The 17,924-nt window shown below is 40.3% G+C and overlaps 1 protein-coding gene across 1 annotated transcript in view; it reads left to right on the top strand.

Annotated features, from left to right (window-relative positions):
• The window catches only part of ZSWIM5 (zinc finger SWIM-type containing 5), an 80,023-nt gene that overhangs the window by 21,901 nt on the left and 40,198 nt on the right, over nucleotides 1–17,924 (top strand). Inside the window, exon 4 of the mRNA XM_060021250.2 lies at nucleotides 13,139–13,318. Coding sequence (XP_059877233.1) covers nucleotides 13,139–13,318 — 180 coding nt within the window. The remainder of the gene's footprint in view (nucleotides 1–13,138; nucleotides 13,319–17,924) is intronic.

Here is a 17,924-nt window from a genome sequence, read left to right as displayed (position 1 = left end):
CACACACTAGTAAGTGGTGGCTCTAACATCGGAACCCCAATCTGTCTGAATCCAAATCAAACATCCTTCTGCAACATCTCCCTCAATTTCACCTTGTTATGTACTATTTTCCCCCAAAGTGCATGTTTCTTAAGAATTTGAAATTAGTCTTCAGAGAGTCAGTTTCATCTGAGGCCTGAATCTCTTGGGAATAATTTCTGTGACAATCATGGGATTGTTTTGTGGATTTGGGCTTGGCCTTTGGGGCAAAGGTAGGTGAGAGGAAGTAAGCAGAGCTAGATCCCAGTGCTTTTAATGCTTTTGTCATATACTTCGGTTCATTATGAAAAGCTCTTGATTGTGATATTTTCATATCTACGAAATTGCTATATCAACCTTCCAAGAAACTCTCAGCATTCTGCAAAGACAGTGGTTCCCAAACTTCTCAAAATAACCTGGAGTACTTGTTTAAACAGATTGCTGGGCCCTGTCCCCAGAGTTTCTGATTACATAGGTTGGAGTAGGGCCTGATAATTTGCATTTCTAACCAGTTCCCTGGGGATGCTGATGCCACGGTTCCAGAGACCACATTTTGAAAAACACTGCACTAAGAGAAGCCTTATTGGGTCAGACACTAGAGCAAGTGTATTCATGCTTCCCTTAATTACTCTGAGGGTTCCTTACTGGTCACAAGGCCTGCTCCTCTGGGGAGGGCCTCGACAGGGATTGTAGGAATTTAGAGGAGTGGGCTCACTACCTTCAGTTCCTGAACCAGAGATAACAGAAGCAATCAGACATGAAGTTTTCTCATCTCTCCGTGTCTGTACACATATGCCTTTTTTTTTTTTTTTTTTTTGCGGTACACGGGGCTCTCACTGTTATGGCCTCTCCCGTTGCGGAGCACAGGCTCCGGACACGCAGGCTCAGCAGCCATGGCTCACGGGTCCAGCCGCTCTGCGGCATGTGGGATCTTCCCGGACCAGGGCATGAACCTGTGTTCCCTGCATCGGCAGGCGGACTCGCAACCACTGCGCCACCAGGGAAGTCCCCACATATGCTTTTAAAAATCTTCTTTTAAAATCTATAAAGTATCTCTGCTCCCATAAAAGGCCACTCCTTACATACTTGCTCTGGTTCCTATGCCATTTCCTTTTCTCAAGAATTTTGCTCCTCAGTTACTCCTTTCTCTGGCGTCATTAATTTCTCCCTCAATACTGGATCAGTTCCATCAGCATACAGATATGCTCTAATAGTTTCAGTCTCAAAAAAACAAGTGCCTTTGATGGTCCCATCCCCCTCTAATTACTGCCCCATTTCTCTTCTTCCATTCAAAACAACACTTTTTTTTTTTTTAACATCTTTATTGGAGTATAATTGCTTTACAATGTTTTGTTAGTTTCTGCTGTATAACAAAGTGAATCAAGCTGCACGCAGTTCCTCCAGCCCGAGGACAATGGCTGCCTGGGTCCCAGGAAGCGCAGTGCCCAATCTGAGCTTCTACTCCAGGTGGGCACCCTCACAGCCTTGTCTCTCAGGGCCCGGCTAAGGCCTGGGTTAGAGCCTTATGGAAGGTCTCTGGGCAGGGCTAGGGGGGCCTAAAGGATGTAGATTGCCACATGGATGTGGCACAGGGAGTGCAGTCACCCTGCTTCTCTGGTTGTGTGAAGGCTGCAGAGCGTGCAGACAGACCTCCGTTGTGGCTGTTCAAGAAAGAAACCCGGGAGCACCCAGTGAATTTACGGACTAGTGAAAGTAATGGCCATTTACTGAGCACCTGTGAATCAGGTGCCACCAGGAGGCAGCACAAACTTGTTTTGGGATCTCACTCTCAGTGCCTGCAGTCATTCCGTCACTTCTAAGGTACTGTTACGCATCTGAACCAGTACCCAGCAGCCTTCTGTTTCCCCAAGAATCTTCATGTAGAGTGTATATGTTGATAAGGAAGCATCAAAGCCAATATTTTACCAGTTTTACAAGCTACCCCCATTTTCAACCATTAGCTCAAAAAAGGAAGTAATGAGATCAAAACCATTCAGTGAGACAGACCTATCAAGGATTTTAAAGGCTTGATGGTTATTTATCAAGATCCTGGATTGAGAAATCGATGCGTGGATAAGTTTTTGACTTGATTTTTGAACAGAATATCATTCTTTCCCCCAAACGTTATCAATCATGAGGTTGGAAGAATAGAAGAAATCAGAGTATGTCACATGTAGTAAGGCCGTGTGGCTGACAGGGTCTTGGTGCTCGGGCCGGGTGTCAGGCCTGCGCCTCTGAGGTGGGAGAGCCGAGGTCATGACATTGGTCCACCAGAGACCCGCTGGCTCCACGTAATATCAAATGGCGAAAGCGCTCCCAGAGATCTTCATCTCAACACTAAGACCTGGCTCCACTCAACTATCAGCAAGCTACAGTGCTGGACACCTTATGCCAAACAACTAGCAACACAGGAACACAACCCCACAGAGAGGCTGCCTAAAATTAGCAGAGAGGCTGCCTAAAATCATAATAAGGCAAGGACAACCCAAACACATCACGGGATGTGGTCCTGCCCACCAGAAAGACAAGATCCAGACTCATCCACCAGAATACAGGCACTAGTCCCCTCCACCAGGAGGTCTACACAACCCACTGAACCAACCTTAGCCACTGGGGGCAGACACCAAAAACACCGGGAACTACGAACCTGCAGCCTGCAAAAAGGAGACCCCAAACACAGTAAGTTAAGCAAAATTAGAAGACAGAGAAATGCACAGCAGATGAAGGAGCAAGGTAAAAGCCCACCAGACCAAACAAATAAAGAGGAAATACGCGGTCTACCTGAAAATGAATTCAGAGTAATTATAGTAAACATGATCCAAAATCTCGGAAATAGAATGGAGAAGATACAAGAAACGTTTAACAAGGACCTAGAAGAGATAAAGAGCAAACAAACAATGATGAACAACACAATAAATGAAATTAAAAATTCTCTACAAGGAATCAATAGCAGAATAAATGAGGCAGAAGAACAGATAAGTGACCTGGAAGATAAAATAGTGGAAATAACTACTGCAGAGCAGAATAAAGAAAAAAGAATGAAAAGAATTGAAGACAGTCTTAGAGAACTCTGGGACAACATTAAACACACCAACATTCGAATTATAGGGGTCCCAGAAGAAGAAGAGAAAAAGAAAGGGACTGAGAAAGTATTTGAAGAGATTATAGTTGAAAACTTTCCTAATATGGGAAAGGAAATAGTTAATCAGTCCAGGAAGCACAGAGAGTCCCATACAGGATAAATCCAAGGAGAAACACTCCAAGACACATATTAATCAAACTATCAAAAATTAAATACAAAGAAAAAATATTAAAAGCAGCAAGGGAAAAACAACAAATAACATACAAGGGAATCCCCATAAGGTTAACAGCTGATCTTTCAGCAGAAACTCTGCAAGCCGGAAGGGAGTGGCAAGACATATTTAAAGTGAGAAAAGGGGAAAACCTACAAACAAGGTTACTCTACCCAGTAAGAATCTCATTCAGATTCGACCGAGAAATTAAAACCTTTACAGACAAGCAAAACCTAAGACACTTCACCACCACCAAACCAGCTTTACAACAAATGCTAAAGGAACTTCTCTAGGCAGGACACACAAGAGAAGGGAAAGACCTACAATAACAAACCCAAAAAAATTAAGAAAATGTTAATAGGAACATACATAACGATTACCTTAAATGTAAAAGGATTAAATGCTCCCACCAAAAGACATAGACTGGCTGAATGGATACAAAAACAAGACCCGTATATATATGCTGTCTACAAGAGACCCACTTCAGACCTAGGGACACATGCAGACTGAAAGTGAAGGGATGGAAAAAGATATTCCATGCAAATGGAAATCAAGAGGAAGCTGGAGTAGCAATTCTCATGTCAGACAAAATAGACTTGAAAATAAAGACTATTGCAAGAGACAAAGAAGGACACTACATAATGATCAAGGGATCAATCCAAGAAGAAGATATAACAGTTGTAAATATTTATGCACCCAACATAGGAGCACCTCAATACATAAGGCAAAAGCTAACAGCCATAAAAGGGGAAATCAGCAGTAACACAATCATAGTAGGGGACTTTAACACCCCACTGTCAACAATGGACAGATCATCCAAAATGAAAATACATAAGGTAACACAAGCTTTATATGATACATTAAACAACATGGACTTAATTGATATTTATAGGATATTCCATCCAAACACAATACACTTTCTTCTCAAGTGCTCAGAGAACATTCTCCAGGATAGATCATATCTTGGGTCACAAATCAAGCCTTGATAATTTAAGAATATTGAAATCGTATCAAGTATCTTTTCCAACCACAATGCTATGAGACTAGATATCAATTACAGGAAAAAATCTGTAAAAAATACAAACACATGGAGGCTAAACAATACACTACTTAATAACCAAGAGATCACTGAAGAAATCAAAGCAGAAATCCAAAAATACCTAGAAACAAATGACAGTGAAAGCACGAAGACCTGAAACCTATGGGATGCAGCAAAAGCAGTTCTAAGGGGGAAGTTTATAGCAATACAATCCTACCTTAAGAAACAAGAACATCTCAAATAAACAACGTAACCTTACGCCTAAAGCAATTAGAGAAAGAAGAACAACAGCAAAAAAAACCCCCAAACTTAGCAGAAGGAAAGAAATCATAAAGATCAGATCAGAAGTAAATGAAAAAGAAATGAAGGAAATGATAGCAAAGATCAATAAAACTAAAAGCTGGTTCTTTGAGAAGATAAACAAAATTGGTAAACCACTAGCCAACTCATCAAGAAAAAAAGGGTGAAGACTCAAATCAATAGTATTCAAAATGAAAAAGGAGAAGTAACAACTGACACTGCAGAAATACAAAGGATCATGAGAGATTACTACAAGCAACAATATGCCTATAAAATGGACAACCTGGAAGAAATGGACAAATTCTTAGAAAAGCAGAACCTTCCGAGACTGAACGAGGAGGAAACAGAAAATATGAACAGACCAATCACAAGCACTGAAATTGAGACTGTGATTAAAAATCTTCCAACAAACAGCCCAGGACCAGATGGCTTCACAGGCGAATTCTATCAAACATTTAGAGAAGAGCTAACACCTATCCCTCTCACACTCGTTCAAAATATAGCAGAGGGAGGAACACTCCCAAACTCATTCTATGAGGCCACCATCACCCTGATACCAAAAACAGACAAAGATGTCACAAAGGAAGAAAACTACAGGCCAATATCACTGATGAACATCAATGCAAAAGTCCTCAACAAAATACTAGCAAACAGAATCCAACAGCACATTAAAAGGATCATACACCATGATCAAGCGGGGTTTATCTCAGGAATGCAAGGATTCTTCAGTATATGCAGATCAATCATTGGGATAAACCATATTAACAAATTGAAGGAGAAAAACCATATGATAATCTCAACGGATGCAGAAAAAGCTTTTGACAAAATTCAACACCCATTTATGATAAAAACCCTCCAGAAAGTAAGCATAGAGAGTACTTACCTCAACATAAAAAACGCCGTATATGACAAACCCACAGCCAACATTGTTCTCGATGGTGAAAAACTGAAACCATTTCCTCTAAGATCAGGAACAAGACAAGATTGCCCACTCTCACCACTATTATTCAACATAGTTTTGGAAGTTTTAGCCACAGCAATCAGAGAAGAAAAAGAAATAAAAGGAATCCAAACTGGAAAAGAAAAAGTAAAGCTGTCACTGTTTGCAGATGACATGATACTATACATAGAGTATCCTAAATTTGCTACCAGAAAACTACTAGAGCTAATCAATGAATTTGGTAAAGTAGCAGGATACAAAATTAATGCACAGAAATCTCTGGCATTCCTATACACTAATGATGAAAAATCTGAAAGTGAAATTAAGAAAACACTCCCATTTACCACTGCAACAAAAAGAATAAAATATCTAGGAATAAACCTACCCAAGGAGACAAAAGACCTGTATGCAGAAAATTATAAGACACTGATGAAAGAATTAAAGGTGATACAGATAGATGGAGAGATATACCATGTTCTTGGATTGGAAGAATCAACATTGTGAAAATGACTCTACTGCCCATAGCAATCTACAGATTCAATGCAATCCCTATCAAACTACCACTGGCATTTTTCACAGAACTAGAACAAAAAATTTCACAATTTGTATGGAAACACAAAAGACCCCGAATAGCCAAAACAATCTTGAGAACAAAAAACGGAGCTGGAGGAATCAGGCTCCCTGACTTCAAACTATACTACAGAGCTACAGTAATCAAGACAGTATGGTACTGGCACAAAAACAGAAATATAGATCAATGGAACAGGATAGAAAGCCCAGAGATAAACTCATGCACATATGGTCACCTTATTTTTGATAAAGGAGAAAAGACAGCCTCTTCAATAAGTGGTGCTGGGAAAACTGCACAGCAACATGTAAAGAATGAAATTAAAACACTCCCTAACACCATACACAAAAATAAACTCAAAATGGTTAAAGACCTAAATGTAAGGCCAGACACTACCAAACCTTAGAAGAAAACACAGGCAGAACACTCTATGACATACATCACAGCAAGATCCTTTTTGACCCACCTTCTAGAGAAATGGAAATAAAACCAAAAATAAACGGGACCTAATGAAACTTAAAAGCTTTTGCACAGCAAAGGAAACCATAAACAAGATGAAAAGACAACCCTCAGAATAGGAGAATATATTTGCAAATGAAGCAACTGACAAAGGATTAATTTCCAAAATTTACAAGCAGCTCATGCAACTCAGTATCAAAAAATCAAACAACCCAATCCAGAAATGGGCAGAAGACCTAAATAGACATTTCTCCAAAGAAGGTATACAGATTGCCAACAAACACATGAAAGAATGCTGAACATCATTCATCATTAGAGAAATGCAAATCAAAACTACAATGAGATATCATCTCACACCGGTCAGAATGGGCATCATCAGAAATCTACAAACAATAAATGCTGGAGAGGGTGTGGAGGAAAGGGAAACCTCTTGCACTGTTGGTGGGAATATAAATTGATACAGCCACTATGGAGAACAGTATGGAGATTCCTTAAAAAACTAAAAATAGAACTACCATACGACCCAGCAATCCCACTACTGGGCATATACCCTGAGAAAACCATAATTCAAAAAGAGTCATGTACCACAATGTTCATTGCAGCTCTGTTTACAATAGCCAGGAAATGGAAGCAACCTAAGTGTACATCGACAGATGAATGGATAAAGAAGATGTGGCACATATATACAATGGAATATTACTCAACCATAGAAAGAAATGAAACTGAGTTATTTGTAGTGAGGTGGATGGACCTAGAGTCTGTCATACAGAGTGAAGTAAGTCAGAAAAAGAAAAACAAATACTGTATGCTAACACATATACATGGAATCTTTAAAAAAAAAAGTGGTCATGAAGAACCTAGGGGCAAGACGGGAATAAGGACGCAGACCTACTAGAGAATAGACTTGAGCATACGGGGAGGGGGAAGGGTAAACTGGGACAAAGTGAGAGAGTGGCATGGACATATATACACTCCCAAACGTAAAATAGATAGCTAGTGGGAAGCAGCTGCATAGCACAGGGAGATCAGCTCGGTGCTTTGTGACCACCTAGCGCGGTGGGAGGGAGGGAGACGCAAGAGGGAAGAGATATGGGGACATAGGTATATGTATAACCGATTCACTTTGTTATAAAGCAGAAACTAGCACACCATTGTAGAGCAATTATGCTCTAATAAAGATGTAAAAATAAATAAATAAAATAGATAGCTAGTGGGAAGCAGCCGCATAGTACCGGGAGATCAGCTCAGTGCTTTGTGACCACCTAGAAGGGTGGGTGGGATAGGGAGAAGGGGAGGGGGATGCAAGAGGGAGGGGATATGGGGATATATGTATATGTATAGCTGATTCACTTTGTTATAAAGCAGAAACTAACACACCATTGTAACGCAATTATACTCCAATAAACATGTTAAAAAAAAGTGAATCAGCTATACGTATACATATATCCCCATATCCCCTCCCTCTTGAGCCTCCCTCCCACCCTCCCTATCCCACAAAACAACACTTCTTGAAAACCTTGTCTGCAGTCACTCTTTCCATTTGCTTACCTCCTATTCTCTCCCGAGCCCACTGCAATTGAGCTTCCATTGCTCATTGTTGCCACTCTACTGACAAGTAGCTCTTGCTACAGTCACCAGTGACTTCCATATTGCAGTGGCCACTTCTCTGTTGTTATTTTACTTGACCTCTTAGCAGTTTTCAATAAAATTGACCATACCCATCTTGAAACGTACTCTCTTAGCTTTCATAACCCCACACACCCTCCTGGGTTTCCTCCCACATTCTGGCTACTTTCTGTCACACTGCTTTGTAGGCTCCTCTTCCTTTTCTCAATCCTTCTAAATATTGAGTATTCTGCAGTACCCACTGCCCTGTCTGCATTCTGTACCTAAGTGATCATATTCAGTCCCATGGCTTTAAATATAATCTAGATGTAGGCAAGTCACAAACTTATGTCTCTAGCTCTGACCTTTCTCTTGAACTGTAGGCTCAGTGTCCAGCTTCCCACCATGTCTAAGAAACATCTCAAACTTAACATGACCATCACAGAACTCTTATTTTTCCCGTGAAAGCCTAATTTTCCCCATCTCAGTACAGGGTCGTGAGATGTATCTAGCTGCTCAAGAAGAAAATCTGAGTCATCCTAGGTTCCCTCTGTTTTCTACCTTCTACACCCAATCCAAGTCCTGTTGACCCGCACAGTTGGAAGACTGAATAAGATAATATATATAAAGTGCCTATTATAATGCGTAGCCCATAAAAAGAAATAGTTGCTATTATTTATTATTATGTTTAATATATAATAATTATGTAAAATTTTAACTTCCATAGTACCTACACTTGGCTAGAGTTTTTGATGCTTTTTTTTTAAACATCTTTATTGGAGTATAGTTGCTTTACCATGGTGTGTTAGTTTCTGTTTTATAACGAAGTGAATCAGCTATACTTATACATATGTCCCCATATCTCTTCCCTCTTGCATCTCCCTCCCTCTCACCCTCCCTATCCCACCGCTCTAGGTGGTCACAAAGCACCGAGCTGATCTCCCTGTGCTATGCGGTTGCTTTCCACTAGCCATCTGTTTTACATTTGGTAGTGTATATATGTCCATGCCACTCTCTCACTTTGTCCCAGCTTACCCTTCCCCCTCCCCGTATCCTCAGGTGATGCTTTTTTTAAGTTGCTGGAAAATCTGCTTTTGGATCATGGTAACACAGTCCCTACATGCCTGTTACATGTAGGCACCTGCAGGATTTTTTGCCTTGTCTCTTTCTTAGAGATGCAGCAATCTCTTGAGTTTGTTTTAAAACAAATCCATAATGACTTAGTAAAACAGAAAACTCATTTTAAACTTACAGGTGGAAGTACTCACTTTCTAGGGATCTCCTTTTTAATATTTCAGTGCCTAGGAAATGGTAACTCCTTGATGACTGTAGTTAGTTCCCTGCTTTTTTTGCCTGTTAAGCCTCTCTCAACTCACCCAATCTGTTTTCTGTTCCTGTTATCCTATTGATTTTGCCATTCATAAGGCCAAGTTTAATGGCCTCTCTTTGGTTCTCGTTATACTTATGAAGATTAAATGTGAAAATCTTTTACTTCACTATAAACAAAAAGCACATCTTAAACTGTAAAGTAAATGTTTCTTACTAATACTGACACTCTGCCTCATTAGACATTGCTAATTGGCTTGTGTGTCACTAATTTCTCCTGGTTCTTCCATCTCTCTTATCTTTCTTTCTTAATCTCTTTTGCTTATTCCTCCTTCTCCTCTGCTCATTACTTAAATATTGGTGCTTCCTCAAAATTGTGTTCTTAGCGCTCCTCTTCCCGCATCTTAAATGATGAGGTTTTCTTATCTTTTTTGTTTGTTGGTGGGTGGGACCCTATCCCTACATCAATTTTACAAGAACCAGCAAACAGTGTAACACAGACACCATAGGAAAAGACTACAATGTGAAGAAAAAAATTTTTTTCTTGAGGTTTATACAGGCCTTTAGCACTCTTAAATTCTAGAAGTAGAGAAAGTAATTTTTATGATCTGAATATTTGTGCATCTTTCTTACTGTCACACGGTTAGAAATTTTTTACCTCCTTTACCTCCTATATATTAGGGATTTCCTGCCACCTGGTGTTCAGAAAGGACACTGTAATTGGTAGGAACTCACAGTCCCAATAGTACTAAAAGCTAACATGCTAGATTACAAAAATTTTCTACCAAAACGAAAAAACATCCAATAGACTTAATATCCAAAGAAACTAAGATGACTCATGAGAACGTCTTTGTCTTCGCTTATGTCCTTTCTCCTGTTTGGGTATATACCGTCCCTTGATCTCTCCGCCCAAACCACTCCTATTTATCTCTTGTTCTTCTATCAAAATGAAGTAATACATGTATACAGGTTAAAATGTCAAAGAGTTCTACAAACTTTATAATAAAAAACAATATTTCTATGCCATATTCCTTCACATTGTCAGTTCCTACTTCTCAGAAAGAGCAATTTTTAATTCTTTCAGCTGCTTTTTCTAACATGCCTCCACATTTCTAAATAACTGTTCTTTCTTGATTTTTTAATTCTAGGTATTCTCTTTTTATTCCTACAATAAAAGATGAAGATTTACCTCTCTAAGGGTCACACCATTATATTCTTTCCCAAACAGGCTTTCTCATTCTTTTCAATGTGGATAGGCTGAGCATGTTCCACATCTTTAAGTTCTGCTTCCTTTTTGATTCACAGTTCTGTCTTTAAATAATTTCTTTCTTCTTGCATTTTACTATAAGCAGTCAAGAGAAACCAGGCTGCTCCTTCAACACTTTGCTTAGATATTTCCTCAGCTAATTTTTTTACTCACAAGTTCTACCTTCCACAAAACACTAGGACATGAACACCATGTCTGGATTATAAGCCTGTCACAGTTTTCTCAGAACCAAATAGGGAAAGAGGGTTGGATGGTGGGGGTAAGTGTGTCCATTTGTACAATATGTATATTTTTCTTACTCCCTCAGTTTTTCGCATGGAAACCTCACCCTCAGTTGTACACAGTATTCCCAATCCAGAGCCTCTCCGAATCTATCTTTCCAGTGAGTAAAGCTCTGGTTTTCTTCCAGGAGAGAGAATGAACAGGCACTGAGCTACCCTGAATAGAGGAGGAAGTCTGTGATCCTGAGACCTTTGACAAATTTCTAACCTGTTCCACTATATTTCGGCCCCACTTTCAGCGGGGCTCTGCAGCATGAATCAGTCTGCTGCTGGGCTTTCCTAACTGCTGATGGCGTTTTCAACTTTCTTCTGCTATGTCAGCTATCTCTCATCCACATGCCTTCCAGATTCCCAATTTTATGACTCTTCTCTTTCATCTCTCCCATTCTATGTGTCTATGTGAGTTTATGCCTGTTCTTATCCCTCTACTTTCATTTTAGTGAAGTATCAAGAGGGACTGATGATGAGCATATGTATTTAGTTAGCCATTTTTTAACTAGAATTAACTCATGTTTATTCTTCAAGGACAAACTCAAATGTTTTAACTTTTCCTGACCCCATCTACAGAGTTAATTGTTCCATCATACATATTCTCATAGCATTTTATATGTGGTTATAATAGCATTTACTATGCTTTAGTATAATTATTTTTTGAGGGACTCCTAATTATAATCCCCTTAAGAACCATCATTATATAATACTATTATATTACATAGTGTAGTTTCTTTTTCACTGTGGATTTGAAAAACTGAATTGAGCCAATAGAAATGAATTTTCATCACCTCTAGTTAGTACCTGAAATTGAGGCTTAAATGTCTTTTAAAACATTCCTATTTGACTTTGAGGGGCCTTGAAATAGTGTCTGAATATACTGCCGTCTATGTATGTAACACCATCCCAAAGGATGTTTAACTTAAGACACTCTGCAGCCAGGCTTATTGTTAACTTGAGATTGAGAATACTTCTGTCTTAGCCACATAGCCAACTTTGAAAATAAGAAGCAGGTTTGCTTGCAAAGAAGGGTGATGTGGTCAAAGAAACAGTACTCATTGGTTATGTGGAATATGTGATACTCTGCTATAGTGACAGAGAAGATCCAAGAATGTGATAGTTTTAAGGCATCACAGCTGATCAACAGTATCAAAATCCAAGTACAAATAAACGATTTTCCTTGGAAAAGGGAAATACTAAATTCCACTCTGTGCCAAATAATATGCTAGGCCCTTTACATTATGATCTCAGTTTTACAGTTGAGGGATTTGAAGCTCAGAAAGTCTAAGGTCAACTAAAATCCTTTTCTGAGCACCTTCCTTCTTATGCTAAATGCCCTTCCTCTGTGCTATTATTGTACCCTGAATATATCTTTATCTTAACACTTATCATATTCAAATGACACTGTGTTTATTTATCTATCTCCCCCATTGGACAGCTCCTCAAGGGTAGGAACAGGGTCTTATTCTCCAATACAAGGTCTTGAACAAGAACTCTCTCAATAAATGTTTGTTGGACTGCAGATCTGAGCTCGGAATTCAAGCCCAAATCTGTCTTGTTCATCATCACAGGCATATATCCAGATATCAAGATAGTCACTCTGCTTTAAGAAACCTTTGGGAAGGAAAAATAAGCATTTCTGAAAACTTTAGCAGATTTGGTTTGGGGGCTGGTTTTTCTTTTTTTTTTTTTTGCAGTGTGTGGGCCTCTCACTGTTGTGGCCTCTCCCGTTGCGGAGCACAGGCTCCGGACGCACAGGCTCGGTGGCCATGGCTCACGGTCCCAGCCGCTCCACGGCATGTGGTACCTTCCCGGACCAGGGCACGAACCCGTGTCCCCCGCATCGGCAGGCAGACTCCCAACCACTGCGCCACCAGGGAAGCCCAGGGGCTGGTTTTTTTTTAGATTTGTTTTTTTATATTGAGAAAAGCTGATATTTTGGAAACTTTTCCTACCAACAAAAAATGGAAGAAAAGAGTAAACTGAAAAATTAAGGCTTAGACATACATCAAAGGAGAGATGTCAAGAATGTGGGTTTCTTTCTTTTCCAGGGGCGTTATGGGTGTGCATCATTTTAAATCCACATTGCAAATTGGAGGAAAAATCCTGTTGGCTGCAGCAGCTGCAGAAGTGGAATGACCTGGATGTCTGTCCCCTGGAGGATGGGAACTATGGGCATGAGCTGCCCAACATCACCAACGCACTGCCCCAGAATGCCAGTCACCGTTCAGGTGAGCCAGATATCATTTTAGCGTCTTCATGCCTGGAACTCCAAAAGGTCGGAGGGTAAAGCCTGAGAACAAAGGTGGCTGGACAACTTTTGGACTGTCAGAATTGTCATCCTAAATAAGAAAAGCCTGTTCTTTTGTTTGTCTTGAAATGCCAAACCTTAAATAAGGGTGAGCTTGTATCTTTGACATTGAGGATGCTGTCCTTTTCCACATCTAGAGTGTCCTTACAGTGCCCAGCATAAATTCCTAGAGCCCTCTTCATGAATCCTCTTTACCCTTCAAGTTTTTCATGACTAATGGATCTTGGCCTCAGTTGGGGTTGGTTTTAGCTCAGAAGACCTACCTCAAGGGAATGATAGAAGACCTGGGAGAAAAAAAAAAAACAACTTAAAAAAAAGTCCTGACAACTGCCTTTCTTACTTACTTTTCTCTGTTTTCCTCAAATTTTTATACAGCAGATTTCTAGGAGGGGGTCATCGTTCCGAGATATGGCTAGGACTCTTGCTCCATTTTAAGACAAATCCAGTACAGTGATATTGTACCCTCTGCCTTTTGAGCCCACTGACCAGGTATCACTGGACATCGACATTCACATCAGCTTTAGTTCATGTAACTCAGGCCATTTGCTGTTGGCAATTGATTGCTCTTTAGCCCATGGGGATCCTTTATTGGTAGATTTTTATCAGACATTGATTTTACATGTCCTCCCTTTTATTTTAAGTGATAAATCTACTGATATTTTTAACCTCTAGGAGGAAATCACTTAAATTATTGTTCTTGCTTGGTCTTCATCTGCTGTACCATAATTGATTATCAGTGTATTTAAGGCAACCAAGGTAATGAGAGATGAAAAGCCTACAACTTTGCCACTTGAAGCTACCCTTTGCTGGCATTCATCTAACCTCCACAACACAGGAATGTATCCTTTTAGTATTGACTTTGGTTTGGCATAGAGAGAGTCACATGTGTATAAACACATGCCTCCTGTCTGGCAGTTTCTTCCTTGTCACAGTATACTGGTGACAGTATATTTGAGAATGTTGTTTCCTCTTAAGTCTTCTCAAGCTGTGGCTGATTTATCTCTCACATCTCTTTACCTTTGGGCCTGATGGAGCAATAGGCATCCTGCTTATTCTTCATTGCCATTTCTACATCATTGTCCTACCCTCCTTCCTAAAATACCCCCCAGCTTTAAAGTCAGTGCTGTTAAAATATGCTGTCTGCTGCCCTCCAGGTTTTGGTCGTTTGACCTCTGGGGCAATCCCCCTCATTCCTTGAAGATTTTTGGTTACTGGCTCACTAACACTACTCTCTGCCTCTACTTCTGTCATGATTCTTGATCATTTAAATAGCCACATAGATGGTACTTTCAGTATTCTAGTCTTTCAGTTCTTTGACCTCCTCTCTTTTAATAGTCTATCTTCTATCATAACTTAGCTATGCAACCCCAAGATCATACCCTAAAGCTTGCCATTACCAATAAGTACACCTTCTTCACAATCGCAATTTCAAGCAGCTCTAATTAGCACCACCAGTCTTACTAGGTTATTTTCTCTGGTATTCCAGTAATTCTTTGACCCACTAGGAGTTTTGATGCTATCACTTTTCCATCCTTGTGGTAGCCTCATTTTCCTTCTTATCCCGATTAGATTCCTTGGTGCATCGTTATAATCACTACCTTGCATACATACTCAACCCCCTCGTTCCCTTAGTTACACTCACATAGCAAAACCCTAACCTTAGTAGTTCAGTCTAACTTTCTAGTTACTTGGTGCTCACACCCACACAGCTGAACATGGTGGAGAGAAACATGACTATGATAACTGGTCTTATCTTAAGTTTATGACCACTAGTCTCAAGTGGGTCCATAGTATTGTCCAGACATCAACTACATTTCCCTAGTCTGTGCCTTCTTTCAGTCTTCTAAATTACTATTTCACACCATCTTTTCCTTAAAACTTTCTATACTTTCTCCCCATCCTCACTTTCATCCTGAAGACTTGCTTCCTGTTCACTGAGAATATAGAAGCAATCAGAAGAGAATTTCCAAAACTCTATCACCACATCTGCTTCTGTCTCTACTCATCTACTCTGCCTCTTCTGCTGTTTTTGTTTGTGCTTCTAAGTGCAAACCCTCCACTTGTTCTTGAGATCTTATTCCTTTTATCTAGGACATCACCCCAGGAACTATCTGTACTCTCTCCTGCGTCACAGGTTTTTGTGGATTATTCCTCTGAGTATACAAGCACATTGTTTTATCTTTCATCCCAAAACAAAACAAAGCAAAAAATATTCTTGTTGACCCCACATGACTCTCTGTCTACCACCTTGTTTCTCTGAGGTAGTAGAAATAAGTGGTAGAATTAAGAAAAATGCTCAGAAGAATATTATATATTTATCTTCTCTACTTCTTCTGCTCTTATTCTCTCTTCAACTCATTCCAGTCAGGCTTTCATCCCTTCAGTACTGAAACATCTCTTGTACTGGTCACTAACGCTAACCATTGCTAAATCTAGTTCTCAGTCAGAATCTTACTTGACCCATCAGCAGTATTTGTCACAATCGATCACTCTCTCCTTCAAACACCTTATTTCCAAGACACTACTCTCTTGGTTCTCCTCTTCATTGGCCCCTCCTTCTCAGTCTCCTTTACTGTCTCCCCACCACTTCCCAACCTAAAATGCTAGAGTACCCAGGGCTCAGTTATCAAACCACTTCTCTTTCTATATTTACTCCCCTGGTAATTGCATTGTTTTACTAATCATCTATATACTAACAACATCCAGATTTATATCTCTTGCCCAGACTTTTCCTCTCAACTCCAGATTTACATGTTCATCTACCTTTTTGATGTTTCAGCTTAGATATTAATAGGATCTCAGTAGGATTTCTTACCCCTCTAGCCCCACCCAAACCTGCTCCTCCTGCAGTCTTCCCTGTCTCCATATATGACAAGTCTATGTTAAAAACCTTGGAGTCATCCTTGATTCTTCTCTTTCTCATCCCAGATCTAATCCACGAGCAAATCCTATTACCTTTACCTTCAAAATATATCCAGGGTTCATTTACTCTCATCACCTCCACTGCTTGTTACTCTGAACAGATTCATCGTCTTTCACAAATTATTGCAGTGGCCTCCTAACTGCTTCCATCGTAAAGTCTGTTCTCAATACTGCTGCCAGTTGTCCTTTTAAAATGCAAATCAGATCATATACCTTCAATGGCTCAATGACCTCCAGTGACTTCTCATCTTTGCCTCATGGCCCAGAAGGCCCTCCATGGTCTGGTTTCCTAGTATCTCTCTGGCTTCATCTCCTATGACTTTCCTGCTTATTTACTCCATTCTAGGTACACTGGCCTCCTCACTACCCTCAAACACTCCAAATATGTTCCCACCAGTAGCACTTGCTGTTCCTTTTGCCTAGGATGCTCTTCCCTTAGTTATATCTGAGGCTTGCTCTTCAGTTCCTTCAGGCCTCTGTTCACATGTTACCTTATTAAAAACCATGCTATATAAAACAATAACCCGGGTTTCCCTGGTGGCGCAGTGGTGGAGAGTCCGCCTGCCAATGCAGGGGACACGGGTTCGTGCCCCGGTCTGGGAAGATCCCACATGTCGCGGAGCGGCTGGGCCCGTGAGCCATGGCTGCTGAGCCCGCGCGTCCGGAGCCTGTGCTCCGCAACGGGAGGGGCCACAGCGGTGAGAAGCCTGCGTACCACAAAAAAAAAAAAAACAATAACCCCCACCCAATACCAGCTTGCCTTTCTCCCTAACTTTGCTTTAGTCTCTTCCTTAGCGCTCATAACCATCTTATATATTTACTATACTATACATTCATTTAACTGTCTCTCCCCATTTGAATATAAAGGTCCATGAAGCCAAGGACTTCTTATATCCTGAATACCTAGAACAGTACCTGCCATGTAGTAGGCAGTCATTATTTGCTGACTTCATGAAATACAAAACATATTGGGAGCCTAATCCCCACTGTGGGCTGAGCAGACCCACGGTGGATTCTCAGTTTAGCAGGAGAGGGGCTCCGACTGCAGCCAGTAGAAGGGTCGTTGTGCTTCAGCTGAGGGGTGACATGAAGGAGAAGCAATTTCAGTAAATATTGTCAGTGCTATTCTGATTTAATCCTCTGAGCCTGCACTCTAAGGAATATACAGGTTTCTGAAGAGATGACCAGATTCCAAGGACTTTTGCTTAGTAGATGAATATGTTCGTTTCTTTCATGTTCAGTCTGAATCCTCTGACTTTCCCTCCCAGTATTTTTGCACAGGCTCAGTAGATGCACAACTCATTTGGGCATCTCGGGAAATACCTGTATTTCAGTTCTTGATCCCAAAATAGTTTCAACTGTTCTTAGTCTGGCAGAGAGTTAAATGATCGTTTATGTTTTCATTTCCTTAAATGTCACTTCCATGAGTCCTCCTATATCCACATTTTATGATTGTATCTTCCATTTGGTCTTCCTACACACCACCCTGAAGAATTGAACTTACTTTGTCTACTGTTTCCCTGCAGCCCTTTTCCTGAAGAGAGATGGCATGGTAGGACTCCAGTGAGAAAACAATTTAGTCTTTTGTCAGCATCAATTTTTCT

The sequence above is a fragment of the Delphinus delphis genome, chromosome 1, assembly GCF_949987515.2.
Source record: "Delphinus delphis chromosome 1, mDelDel1.2, whole genome shotgun sequence".
Lineage (NCBI taxonomy): Eukaryota > Metazoa > Chordata > Mammalia > Artiodactyla > Delphinidae > Delphinus > Delphinus delphis.
The sequence above is the reverse complement of the archived record's forward strand: the minus strand, read 5'-3'. Positions and strand labels throughout refer to the sequence as shown.